We start from the raw sequence: 14,592 nt of genomic DNA, 5'->3' as shown, positions 1-14,592 counted from the left end.
CCGACCCAAAGTCTAATCTGTGTATATTGATAGCAATAGATCTGCTTTACAGCCGGTGGAGAATAGAGTACAGCAGCATTTACATCATAGTATAACTATATCCGTGCCGTCCTTTTTAGGGGCGAGCTCAAAGCACTCCGTCCCTCTTCTAATCTCTCTTTAGGGGGATTTTAAATACGCCCATGCTACGGCAGTCACTTTCATTCGTTCGTGGGCTTGCCTTTTAAAATCCACTTGTTTTCATTTGTGAAAGGCATGCATACGTCATGCCTTTTCCGGTGTTTAGCCCTCCTTTTTTTTTTTTTTCTTTTCATTTAATGTGGCAAGAAAAGTCCGGTTAGGAGTTTACAACGCTAATAGCTCTAACTCAACGTAACGCAAGACCCATTGCATTGCAAGTGTTTGTTTCTCTCTTGTCCTTCCCATCAGTTCGATTTCCATTGATGCTTAGAAGGTCTACCCGGTCACCCTGTCATTGTATTTTCACATCCTTAGTAGACTTCCATCCATTAAAGTGCCTATTGTGAGTGTTAGCCTCCAATATGTAATGAACTTAGCTTATCTCCCTTTTCATTCTCTACTGTACTTATTAGCCCGGGGTGGTGCTACATTTAGGCTATTATAGACAAATGGCAAATGTTGCCACTGTTAGAAGGTGCCAGAGGGCAACAGATGGTCACAAGCAGTGATTTATTTCTAGGCTAATTGTGGTGTCCAAATGATAAACTATAACTATTTCTGGGTTTTTGAAAATCCCTGCAACACAGCTCCAAGAGGTACATTTCTGAAAAGTAAGTTGGGCCCATGTCAACTTTTTCCTTCACAGAGTCAGTGATTTTATTTTATAATTAGTTGACTGTTAATACTTGAGGGTGTGAACAGAACATAGTATTTACTCTGATTTTTATTTTTGTGTATATTTTTTAGGATATTGGTCGTATTACTGGACCACCCCAGATCAATCCGGCAAATCAAGAAGTGTACATACAGTTTGAAAGTGCAACCCCATGCTCAGCAGAGAAAGAGCTGAACTACACTTCCCTAATTGTATTTCATTGTGCCCCGGGCACTGATCTGGTAAGATGAATATCTGTGTTTTCCATTGTAATAGCTTGCCATGGCTGCATTTCAATTTCTGTGTTTGAGTAGTATGCCTGCATGTAAAAAAATTTCCCCCTTTCCTATTTTGGCATCCTGCAATTGTACTTTTTTTCGTTCATACATTTTGTCTCCTGTAGGAGGCCTGATGAACTGTTGAAAACGTGTCAACAATTTCAACTTCTCCAGAATTTAATATTTCATAGGCTCCCCTTGTTTAGTCACTCCCATCGTCATGCTGGGAGTCTTGCAGTAGCTTTCAAACAGCAGCAGTAATTTTAACGTGACTGAAAGGCTTTAAAGCAGTTAACATTTAGTAGCCTTATCACCTCATTGGGGAAGACCTAGGAACCAGTTATTGAGGAGTGTGAAGAGAATCTCTTCTCAAACCTCTGTTCTTCAACAGATAATTGACTATTTTCATCTTTATTTCTGACCCTGGACTGCATGCAATTCACTAGTAGCTCTCCCTTCCATCTGGGTGATTGTTTTGGGGTGTTAGGACATGAAGTGTTTCTGCTATGGCCAAGTCTCCCGAAATGGCTCTGTTTAGGCTTAATTAAACTAGTGGTAAAAAAAAAATTGTTAGTGATATCCCCTGTCAAGACTATTTTTTCTTGTATCTAAGCAGGAATCCAAGAACTGCAAAATATGGTGTGATGCAGATTATCTGCAAAAGAAATGCTGCAGAACAGGGAATTTTGGCTTTTATATCATCTAAGCAAGGCTTCTTTCGGATATTCTCCATCCATTGGTGGTAACACTGAGAAGTGCACTGCCTGCACTCTCCAAAAAAGGTACAGTTTAAACTTTTAGACAGCTGAGGTGCCTCCAAATAAGGATTTTACCGAAGATATTGCTTGTGCCTCAAAGGACCTCCCTGGAAACTTAAAGTGAGAAACATCATCCAGATGTTCTTCAGAGTGGTAGGACAAGGTCCACAGTTATCCACCTAAAAAGTTATCAATTACCAAGTCGTCAGCAGTGACCATCCCTTTGCTTCTGGTTAAGACCGGCCATCAGCTGACACCTTAACTACAGAAAATGTCTGCCTCGCTGATGATACCTGCCCCAAGGACAACCCCTTTTTTGTTAATTGTAGTCAATCGATTGATGACCTCTGCCTACTGGACAAACCCCACCCTTGTCAGCAGCTCTTCCAGCGACATTAATTCATTCTACCCTGCTGATGATCTACCTTTGGTAACATCTTCAGAGTTGATGCATTAAGGAAGTGCTCACAGGCAGCAAAAATGCAAATAACTGTGCAAGTGGATGCACATGTATGTTCCTTTTTTGCACTGTAACACCTTACCTAGCAAGGTATGTGCAAAGCGTGCGGCTAAAATTTTAGACACTGAATACAAATGGTGCTGAAGAGAAATATCTTTATGGTCCGGCTTTAACCCTGCTTAGCTACACATAAAGTACTAAAACATGGATGAGGAAGATAAACACTGTGAACATTAGGATGGATGCTACTTGAATGATAGTCATCCTTATTTGCATGATACAGGAGACCTTGATTAAAATTATGGGGATTTTCATTACAATGCTTACTATGGAAGGCAACTGTACCAGGAGCCACCAGTTCACCAAGTTCCTGCTGATCTAATTAGAGATCTACAAACCATGATAGACTCTCAACCAGTGGTGCCTAAGCCTTCTGTTCAGCACTGTAATTTCCCCCATTTCCATTAACTTTTATACTATCACTAGTACAATGACCACCTTTAACATTGAGTCTGGCATCCAGTTAACTGCGAACCGATACGATACGGCAAGGGCGAAGAAAAATAGGAAGGAAAGGTACCAGATGGTACTCCCAAAGAAGTGGAAAGACCTGCGTGATATTTTTGTTGCCTCAGCTGTGCCTAAGTTTCTCCCTTCGCCTGCAGACTCACCTCATTTTGACATTGGCCATGTTCGACTCCTGGAATGTGAGGGCATCAAAAAGTTATAGCAGCCAGTCACAGACTCAGAGAGACATTCTTTTTCATGAAGTTTTAAGGCTTTACTAAGAAAGGTAAGTTTCCAGTTGTCGACCACATCTGGCAGGAAACCAAGAAATGTATGGAATCACAACTACTTGCTTGCACTTGTCCTCAGTTGGGCAAAGATAAATAAGGCCCCTGCTATTCCACCTTTATGTCTTATCATACACTCTAAGGTGGCCTCTGTTGTGGCAGCAGTAGTGGAGCAGTAACTGTAAAACTTCACCCTGCACTGCACCTCCTTATCTAGAGAAGAGCAGAATGGACACATTTGGCAAACAAGCAGCTTCATAGCTGCCATATCCATTATTACAGCAAAAACTGACCGGATGCCAAAAGGCACAGACACGGCTTCGCATAGAACAAGCATTGGCAAAGCCAATAGGATTCACCGTTAGTTTTTTTTTCTATCTAACCAGCTTAAAAATATTTGAAAAATGTTATAATAATGTTTGTTTTATATTTTGTAAAACAAACATTATAACATTTTTCTAATATTTGTAAGCCAGTTAGATATTAAAAAAGACAAAGGTGAAACCTACTGGCATGGGGCTTAAAAGAAAGATGACGACATGCGGGACAGAAGATTGGAGTGAAAACAGCAGTGAAGACAGAAGATGGCATGCAGTAAAGAAGAAAGAAGTGAAGAAAGACGACAGAAGAAGGCATGTAGTAAAGAAAGAAGACAGTGAAAACATAAGATGGCATGCAGGAATGAATCAAGAAGACTGCGACGAAACAAGACAGAAGACGAGACACAAGATGGCAGTGAAGACAGAAGACATTATGCAGACAGAAAAAAGAAGACAGACGGCAATGTAGAATGAAGACAGAGAAGAAGGCATCGAAGAAAGAAGATATCAGTAAAGTAAGAAGACGCCATGAAGGAAGAAAAAAAAGGCAGCAACGAAGAAAGAATACAGAGAAGACGGCAGCGAAGCAGGAAGAAGTCAGCGATGAAAGAAGACAGCATACAAGAAGAAAAAAGTACCACCTTCAGCATCGTAGCCAGAGATAGGACACTGGCCAGTGTCCAATGGGAAGTGACCAGAAGGAGTACTTTGTCCACAGGCAATTCAACTGCCGGATCGGTGAAGAAGACAAAGATAGGAAGTGACGTGAAGACAACGTACTGGCCAATCTGAAGCGTGTAAATCAGAGCGACGTTGAAGTAAGCCAATGGAAGGTTCAGGTAAGTATGGGGCTGGTTTTAAGCCCCTTTAAAGGTTTTTTTTTTCTTTCAAAAACAAAAGATTTCACAAGCATGTGCGCAAGCGTAGCCTAAAAATGATCCTGGATAGGCACAAGGAAAGAGGCAATTCTGTAGGGAGGAGATCATCCATCATGATTGACACCACAATGACTTTGGCCAGCACTGGCTTCCATCAGCTGACCACGACAGTTTGTCTCCAAAGCAGCTACGTTAGTCTAGAAGTAAAAAAAAAAAAAAAAGACCCTGAACATGAGATTTGCCGTTGAAGTGCGAGTTGGCCACCCAGTCAGTGACTCGTTGCAAAATACAAAGTTGAATTCAGAGACTGCAAGATCACTGTGGAGTTCTTATGTTTCGCAGGCAACACGCACTTATGTGGAGATAGAGCTTGCAGACGTGTATCGTACTAACCCTACATTAACAACAGCAGCCACAGCCTCCCTTTCTCAACAGTACTGTTCTCAAACACAGCCCAGAACACCTTCCACATCATCATATTCTAGATTGCCAGCAGAGTGACTAGGGACTACCCCTCCCTGATCACAGTGCAGAAGTCATCGACTTCACACTTGTGCCAGCCACCATGTCCACAACTCAGTGGACCAAGTGAGGTCAGGGTAGATGGAGGCAGAGAAAATCTGTGACTTTCCTGTGCACCTTTACATGTGTCTGGCTCACCTAGACTCTTCTGTCAAATGGAAAGATATCAACGCAGAAGGACTGTCATTACCGAAACGTGACTTGTTTTTTATTGTTTGTTTCTATTTTTGCTATTTTTTTTATCTGTTGTTTGACGTCACTTTTGTTTCCTCTTTTACTAGTGTGAATGTGAATTCAACTGTCACTCTTCTTAGTATCACACTGTCCTTAAAGAGATTGCTCTTCTATCTTTGGAGTAAATAACTGCACAGGTGGGATTCCAGTCAGACAGTTGCAATAATCTCGTGATGTTCAAACCTTTTACTCTTTAATCACGTATGTCCCTGTAACTAAACGTTTTTACTGTATTTGATCTGAACTGAATCAGTTGCATGAAGTATATATGCTGTTTTTTTCTACATTACTTACGTTTTTAGGGCCTGACATTCATTAATACCTGCAACCTAACACATTTTTATGGCTTTGCTCACTTATCGTGAACTTACCAGGTCATGATGTGGTTTTCAATGTATCACATAACAGCAACATTGCATTCTCTACATCGACCTAACCACTGCAGTGCATGGTAAGTAGATCAGGAGTGAACAACACTAAATATATACTTATCCTGCAATGTAGTGGATGCAATATTTTTGTAGATCGATATTGTCAGCTTTGATATAGTGAGCTACAACCCTTGGAGATTGTTGGCAGTCAGTGAATTTAATGAACTTGCTAATACCGGTCAGGCAGTTTCGTCACCCAGCCCTCGGTGTAACAGGCACAGCCTTAATTTTCTGCATTAATTGAAGAAAACAGCAGTCATGATTTGTTTCTTGAACGTTCGTTTTAGTCGGAGTGTGTTTTTTGTTGGTTGAGAGGTCCTTTTTAACTTCTCTGAGATATGTCTGGGGTTACCTGCCATGCCCTGAGAATATATCTGGCATGAACCTACTGTTTGAGGCATGCCATTTCAAGTTACTTGTCAATGAAGTGGGCATTCTTCCCTGAAAAATAGATGCCTTCAAACTGAGTGCTGAGATGGCTCCTCGCCCTGAATTAATATGCCTAGAACAAAGCTGTTCAAAATCAGTCGCCTTTGATTTCGCCTGATGGATTACCATTTCTCATCAAGAATAGCTTTGTGGCTGTTGTTTGTTTCCATGCCTAATTAACAGATGCTTGTCGGTGTTTGAAAGCATTTTCTCACCAGTAGGTGCCAGAGGTGGAACAACTGTGTGGAATTACAAATTCCCCTCCAATATGACAGAAGGCGTTAAGATTGCTAGCACTCATTATCAGTGGTGACCAAAGTAAATCCAAGAACAATAATTTGCATTTATTTAAAATTGTGATAACATTTTTGAACAACAAAAGGATAGCTATATATTTTTAGAATTTTGCTATTTTTATGTCCTAGCAAGTAGAAGTATAAAGAGTTATTGCTCTTGTTTAGAAATATGTCTTCAGTCTACATCAACATCACTTTGCACTGAGTGTCACCTCTACATGGAAAGCAGTCTGCTGTGACATGAATATCCTGCGTGGCAGAAAGGTGGTTTATTGTTGTATTGTGTGTGTTTATAAATAGTGAAATAGAAAATCCAGGTTACAACGTTTTTTTTAAACCATGGTCCTTGCTAGGAGTCGATGGACAGAACAAAGAATGCAACATACAAGATTTTATAATATTGACATATAAGAGTTCAAACCTTGCCACTTTGTTCATTGCAGTACTCTACCAACAAATTCAGAAAGATGTAATCTCTTAAGGGTGCACTTCCACCTAACAAATAGTAGTACCCCATGTGGGTGTTGTAGCCACGGGAACTGCGGAGTAGAGATCTCTTCCGCTCCTCTATGGCTATTCCATGCTCAGCTCATTTCTCTATTTTGAGAACGAATGTCTCTGCTTGTACACTTTTTTCCATTTTTTTTTATTTTCATTGGATTCATTTATAAGCAGCATGGGAGCTTTAATATGAACGGAGAGATAATCCAATTCACTGTTTGCCTTAACATCGCAGGTAGTACACAACATCACTACTCCTGTACACACTTGTGGAGATGCACAGTGTTGGTGTGTGTTCTGCATTGTGGGAGACTGTGATTGGAGTCTAGCGTGGGCCTATCTGAGCTTGAGAAGCACTCCTCTGTTTTGGTGGTTTAAACGTGATGGTTGTGAGCATGCATTTTGAGCTTTGGTGAGCTGGGAGTGAGAGTTCGGTGGACAATGCAGCTTTTATTCCTGAGTGGGATTGCCACGCTACAGAATGCATTTGTTCATACAGGAAAACAGAGGGGTGTTTTAGGAGTCATGAGGCCAGAGATGAGAGCTTTGGGAATTGTAACCCATGCATTGGGCGGGATGCAGATACTCTCTCTCCTGACCACCGTTTCCAGTGGGACCACCTAGGACTTCAGACACTATAATTGAGGATATTTCGTTTTGTGGTTGTTCTAGAGGCAGTGACAAGTTAGAAGGTTTGTGGCTCTGGCACAGCAAATGGGGCAAAAATGAGTAAGCTACAGAAATCGGCACTACAGGGTGACAGCTACCCATTACAAGAAGATTAAATTTGTCACTCAGTACGTCTTCTTTCAGAAATGCCCGACTCGACAAGGAGACATTTGAAAGGGACATGTCAGATGAAGTAGCACTGTTAGATATTTCTAGGGATGCAAAGGTACTAATGGCATCTCTTGAACACTTGCAGAAAACTGTGATCGATTTTGAGGCCAGTTTTGTTGATCTAGAAAGAATGATGAATGGTGTATCAACAAGACTTGCGTACGCTGAAACTTTGTTCCTGTTTTCAGACAGGTGGTGGTGCAGCATTGCAAAGTAATTGAACTGTACTCATTTTCATTCATGTGCTGTGACCTCCATGTCTTCATCTGATAGGTTGGCGAATAAAAAAAATAAAAAAAATGCATCCTTAATAAACGCCATATTTGAGGTGTTAAGCAGGTCATTGACATCCTCTATAAAGCTAGTAGTTTACCTCTCGATCGCTTTGACATATACCTCCTTCTGCTGTTGAATCCTGGTGTTCATATCAAACACTTGCATATTAACCATATCCTTTCTACCAACCACTTGCGTTCAGTTCCCCAATTATCAAGTGATTTTCTCATCACTACCCAAGAAAATCCACATTGCAACGTATAATATGGATAGGCATACTTAAGTCAGTGAGTTTTGGACTCCTCAACTCCTCCATCATCTCTCTTATAGAGAGCCAGATTACCTGCGTGCTTTATTTCCACAGTATTTTCCAGTCATTAGGAGTGCATGGTCCACTTCCGTAGCCAATTGTAAAAGTAGTTGTAGCGTCTCCATTAGTGCTTGGTATTCATACACCTTACCACAGTTGCATTTTATTCAGCATCCTACCTCCCCCGTAGCTGCAAAATTAGTAAACAGTCCATGCCAGACATGATTCTCCCTTCTAATGCTACACAGTCTACTCCAGTTTGTCGCACATGAAAGTGGCCAGGAATATGTTCAGAATCCTGACCTTTCTGCCTACTTGTCTGACCTCACATGCCTTGGGCCTAGTTTTGTTGTGGTCTTGGTTCATCTGATTTTATGGATCTGTGTCTCTCCTTATTAAAGGATCACACCATGTTCCTATATATGAAGCATTTGCTACCACACTCAGCACTATTTGTCCTCCTATATTGGTATTTTGGCATTCTCATTTACACCGGATAGAGAGAAGCACACTGTCTTTCAGCCACCCAAAGCCACTTCCACATTGTGATGTGTACCACATCACATACAAGCATGATGAAACTGGGCTGCATTTGCTAAGCAATATGTGCTACCTTTTTGCACTCAAAGGGAGTTAGAGGGAAATGTGGCACCTGAGGAGCAGCAGCCTCCAGTACCATATCCAGTACCTTACAGCTACCCAGTAGTATTTTAATAATTCAGGATTATTACCCTATTTTTATGTTGTAAATTATTTGTAGAGAACTTGTACCAGATGATCCTTGGTGTTGTAGGAAGACACAATTTTAAAACCTAATTGTGGCTAGGGAAAAAGGCAGAACGATTGTTAACTATTATCAAACTTTGGCAAAACCAGTAGGTCTGGCTTTAATGTCCTAATGCATGGAAACAGCATTTTTGCTCGTCTGAGTTTGGACACATTAACACCTTAACTCATGCCTATTGACTATGACAATAGCTGTTCCTTGGGTAATTCAGTTACCTAGCACCTTTTAAAGTCTCTTTTTGTAAAACAGTAGATCGGTTTCTTATCTCTGCAAACCTTATGAGTTCACAGACATGTACATAAGCAAATATGTTTATATGTTTATGTAAATATATAAAATAACAAATATTTTTCCCAGTTGGGTGCAAAATCTTGTTTATATATCCCATTTGTGCTGGAAGAATAAGAAATGACTGCAGCCACAAACCCTTTGTGTTGCTTTGAAGATAAAATCGAAAATGTGAATCACGTCTTTGACATTGATGGATTAAAAGTAATTAACAAAATCTGTGATATAATCTTTCCCTAGTGGCATATGACTGGTCCAGAAACGGTGTAATCAATCCAGATAAATATTAATGGATTAAATGAACAAGTTCTATTATGCCAGAGTGTTGTAGTTTGTATTGGGGTGCCAGATCAATTTCGTGCTCGAAGGAGTAAGGGTGTACTTTTTTCTTTTGTGATAGTTACTTTAGACTTTTGAAGAGTTGAAGGACTCAGAATCAGAAGAGACTGGACACATATACTCTATTGGGATTTCATTGATTACCAGGTATTGCCCGTTGGTTTGGTGGAGAAGATTGTCTTAAATTAATGCTCATACTTACTGCCCTTAGTGTGGGCTTGTGAACTCTATACATTTCGTATGAGTGTGCATGTTGTCTCTAGGTTAACTTGGGTCTGGGCTGATTAGTTACTAGGATTTGTCTGATATTGAATTAGTCTTATCAGCTTGTACTATGTGATAGTGCATGATGTTACTCACTAGTCACAATGGTGGTCACAGTGGGTTTTTATATACATTAATTCATTTCAGATTAAAATGGTGCACATGGATGCATGCAATTATATGTTCCAGATAAATGAAACTTTTGCAGAACTGAAGTGTTTGGTTTTCACGCTCATGATAATTGGTGATGGAGTGATAAATCTGTTTGCTCGTATTCCTGAGGAGGTTGTTTTAATGATATTTTCAGCCCTGACGATGTCGGTGGGATATTTCCCAAGACAAAACACGTGTTGGCTGATCTGAGGCTGATTTGAAACCCATTAAAATCGACTGAACTGCACTGAAAGACTGGAGTGTCAATTTGTGATAGGCCGAAATGAATCGAGCCAATTGGAGTTTGCATCTGGAGCATAAGTGTCATCTGATGAATGAACATTTTTATATATGGACTATCCACAACATAAGTGAATAATGTCTTGGAATTGCTTATAGGCGTGTGCCTTAAATGCAGACATATTATTATTTTATATAGCACTTTATACCACAATTCTGCATTTTCAAAGTGCTTTAAATAGGCTAATTATAGGTACCTAAAGTGCTGACCTTCTGATTGATGGATATACTCAAATGGCCATGTCTGCATATGAACTTATGATCTGCAGATTACTGAATGACTCCTCGGCAAGCTTCTAGTTAAAGTAGCCTTCCTGGAGGCTAGTGATTTAAAAAAAAAGAAAAAAAAAAAAATGTTATTCTTTAGTATCAGTATTTTAATGTTTCATCTCTTCTTTTTCATTTACTTACGCATGTTTGTATCGGTCCTCTATTTTGTGAGCTACATTCATCCCACAACAAAGATACTGAATGAAAGGCTACATTTTCTTGTAGGTGTAAGAAAATAACATAACCTTAAACACTGCACATTTATTACTATAACAGATCTTTAGAGTTTCCTTTTGTCACATCACGTTTCAAAGGTTGAAGACAGTGCAGAAAGCGAGGGCTACCCAAAAAAAGAACAATGCACATGAAAATTTTAGAAAAAGAGAAAAATGAAAGTAGTCTTTACTTGCATTTGTGGTTATTAGATTTCGAGTATAACATACCAACAACGAATGCAAGTTGTCATAGAGCACATCACAAAAACATGTTGAAGGGGAATACAATCAGCACAGAATATTGTCGCAGTAAGCAGTACAGAAAAAGCAGTAGTTGTACAAATCCATACTGTAGGTATATGGGTGGATACAGGTCTGTGTAAGGTGAGAAATAGGAGGTGATTCTGGTCCGAAGGGACATGCTCAATGGTGCGGAGGTAGTTTTGGGAAGGCTGCCAGATGTCTATGAGTCGAAACGTAGGAGGCTGGAGGAAGGCGTAGTCTTCACTAACACTATCGCAGTAAGTCATGCTTTTGAGCCGCTCAGTAGGAGTGGTGATTCTGTGGCTTTCCCAGTGCAATGCAATTTCACGTTTAACTAACAAAAACGCCATGGAAGCTAGACGACGTGATGACCGCGGGACGTCCTTAGTATAATCCAGCAGGGCATGGAGAAGGCTGGGTACTAGTTCTGCGTTTAGCATAGCAGAGATGTGCCAAAAGACGGAGCCCCTATATCCCGAGATCTCCGGACATGTCCAGGTCAAATGTGCGAAGTCGCACACAGAGAGTGACACTTAAGGCAGTGGTCAGGCCTTTCAGGGTCAAACCTCACGATGTCTACTACTGTAGTGTCCGGTTTCATGGCGATGCATAGTTGGTACAGCCTGGAAACTAAACTGTCACCTTCCATTTCTGTTATTACGTGTGTCAATGGTGGAAAGTCCTCAGGGCAAATAGGTATGAGGTGAGAAGGGAACGGAGATTATTGTGTATTCTCTGAAACACAAAGAGGTTCATATAGGAGATGTCCTGCAATTGCTGATCATCAGTGGGTTGTATAACGTGGCCATCAGGTACGAGATCTTCAGTCATGGATAAGTTATGATGCTGAAGCATGCGTTGTACCAGTGCTTCCCGAGAGGGATCCACGGGTTATTATGGAGGGGAAGAGCAGGAAACTAGAGGGGCTCACCTCCCAGCGTCCGTCGTAGTTTGTGCCATGCCTAGCAGATCGTGGATACCATTTTAATATTGTAGGGTTCTAATGGGGTGCCCTTTGGTAAAAGTTGGGAATGGAGGAGCCCATCCATCTGATCTCACTCTGGTCTCAGATTCAGGACATGGGCATCAGGGTGATTCCATCGATGTGAGTACTGACACTGGACTGTGAGGTATTAGAAGTAACAATTTGAAACCCCAAAACCACCACAATCAAACGGGTGAGTGAGGGTGTTGCAACGGACCAGGGAGCTACCACGTACTCATATTAAGTTCAGGAGGTGACTGCGTAGTGTACAAAAGAAGGTGAGTTCTGGGGGATAGGAATATTTAACAATGGATAGAGAAAACGGGGGGTACCCTCATTTATATAATGACCATCCATCGCACCAAGGATAGAGGGAGTTTAACCTACCGGGATACCTGCACGTCTAAATTTGACAATGCCGGAATAGGTAGGCTGAAGTATTTGGTACTTGTCCCTGTGTAGTCGAATGCCTATATACTTGGTGTTATCTGTGACCTTTCTGAAAGGAAATTCTGACAGCACAGGTTGTGCAGACTTGGTCAAAAGGAAGAGCTCAGATTTGGTCCAATGGATCTGTAATCCCGAAGACGATCTCCTGCAAAAGAGGGGCGAGATTGGTCTGGGGATGATGAATGAAGAGCAGGATGTCATCTGTATAGAGCTAGCAAGAGAGGGCCATGAGTGCGTTGCAGTCCTCTATGGGTGTGAAGGTCTTGCAAATATTGGACCAAGGGGTCTGTCGCAGTAATGAAAAGGAAGGGGGAGATGGGGCATCCCTGCCTAGTACCTTGCGTTATTGGGAAAGTGTCAGTGACTGAGTCATTGACCTGTATGCGGGCCACAGGACAAGTATATAATAGTATGATTAAGGATATGAAAGAGGAGGGGATACCTAGCCACCCCAAGAAAGCACTCAAAAAGGGCCATCCAAAGAGTCAAAACCTTTTCGGTGTCCAGTAAGGCATACACTGCAGAAATGGTAGGGGATATCTGGTGGAGGACTGCAAAGATAGAGCAAAGAGTAAGGGAGGTCGATCTGTGGGGAACGAAGCCAGATTGGACCGGTGCTATAATCTGCTTTGTCAGGAGCGACTATCTGGTGGCGAGGATTTTAGCCAATATTTTGTTATCAAGGTTTAAAAGATAGAGAAGGCGGTAAGAGGCACAATGGAGAGGATTTTTACCAGGTTTCAACAACAGGGTGAGGACTGCTTCACGGACCGTGGGGGGACAGTCTGCCGATGGCAAACGATTCATTGTACAGTGCTAAGAGGTGTCGAGCTAGTTATAGCTTGAAGGCCTTATAAAAGGCCCCAGTCAGGCCGTCTAATCCCGGTGCTTTGGAACCATAAAGAGCGTTGATGGGTCGGTGTGACCTCTTCAAGCACGATTGAGTGCTCGAGAAACTGTCACTGTTCATCAGTGAGCCAGACATAGCCACATTGTCAAAGTATGTAGATATCGCTGAGGGATTGTCTGGCGTGTGAGATGCATAGAGGTGTTTGTAATATCGCTGGAACTCTGCCAGGATACCAGCACTGCCCACAATGCATTCCCCGTCATCCGCTTCCAGTTCGATGATATAGTTAATTAATCGATTGGGAGATAGCAGTCGTCCAAGGGTACGACCAGGGTGTTCCCTTTCCCCATATTGACGAGCCCCAGCATTCTTTCCCAGATATGCTAATTCACTGTCTGGGAAATCACGGAACTCTTTTAATAATATGGAGTGGTTATGTAATCGGGGATCACTGTCCGCAAGGGTGGCACTGTCAATGTCACGTAAATTTGCTTCAATACGCTGTAGTTGGGCACAGATGTCCCGGAGGATACCCACGTGTTTGGAGATGCACATTCTGCGTATAAAAGCCTCAAAGGCATCCCACAAGCTGGAATTCAACGTAAAGTATTCAGTCACCGATGTAAGGACCTCTCCGTCCTCTGGATCGCATAGTGCTCCACAATAAAACTGCCAAGTGCGCTCCAAACCACACTCAAGGGGGATCTACAATTTCAGAAGGACTGGACCATGGTCAGATAGTGTCTGGGGAAAGACAGTGGCATCTGAAACCCAGAGGTAAGCATTAACTGGGAGGAACCAGTAATCTAGCCTGGTCCAAACCAAATGGGGAGCAGAGTAGGATGTGAATCCTAGGGTAGACGGGTGTCTGGAGCGCCAAGCATCCGAAGCATATAGGTGTCCATAATGTGGAAGAGGATGGTCCGGGCTCGGGGTTTGTCACTGGGTTGAGAGCTAGTGGAGTCAGATTGCAAGCATTGGTGCATGTTAAAAAGTTATCTTTAAGTGGCCGATTTGAGCGAATTTAAAACTAAGCTAATAAGGAAAATGTATTTTATTTTTGAAAAGTGTGTAAATGTCCTTCAAACATTTATATAACATTTTCAAAGAACTGCAACCCTAATGCCTATATAGTATAACAGTTTGAAGTTAGTCATGGTTAGAAGTATATAAATGTGTACTATCTCCAACATACACAATTGTAGAATAGTGCTGATTTTAGTTCAGAAAGTAGGGCAGTTACAGTTTTCCTACTGAAATGCACT

At 41.5% G+C, this 14,592-nt stretch overlaps 1 protein-coding gene across 1 annotated transcript in view; it reads left to right on the top strand.

The window, feature by feature from the left end:
* Positions 1 to 14,592, top strand: part of IGF2R (insulin like growth factor 2 receptor) — a 1,086,527-nt gene that overhangs the window by 872,758 nt on the left and 199,177 nt on the right. Inside the window, exon 36 of the mRNA XM_069235138.1 lies at positions 928 to 1,077. Within this exon, the coding sequence (XP_069091239.1) occupies positions 928 to 1,077 (150 nt within the window). The remainder of the gene's footprint in view (positions 1 to 927; positions 1,078 to 14,592) is intronic.

The sequence above is a fragment of the Pleurodeles waltl genome, chromosome 5 (genome assembly GCF_031143425.1).
Source record: "Pleurodeles waltl isolate 20211129_DDA chromosome 5, aPleWal1.hap1.20221129, whole genome shotgun sequence".
Lineage (NCBI taxonomy): Eukaryota > Metazoa > Chordata > Amphibia > Caudata > Salamandridae > Pleurodeles > Pleurodeles waltl.
Note: the sequence above shows the minus strand (reverse complement) of the source record. Positions and strands in the feature narration are given on the sequence as shown.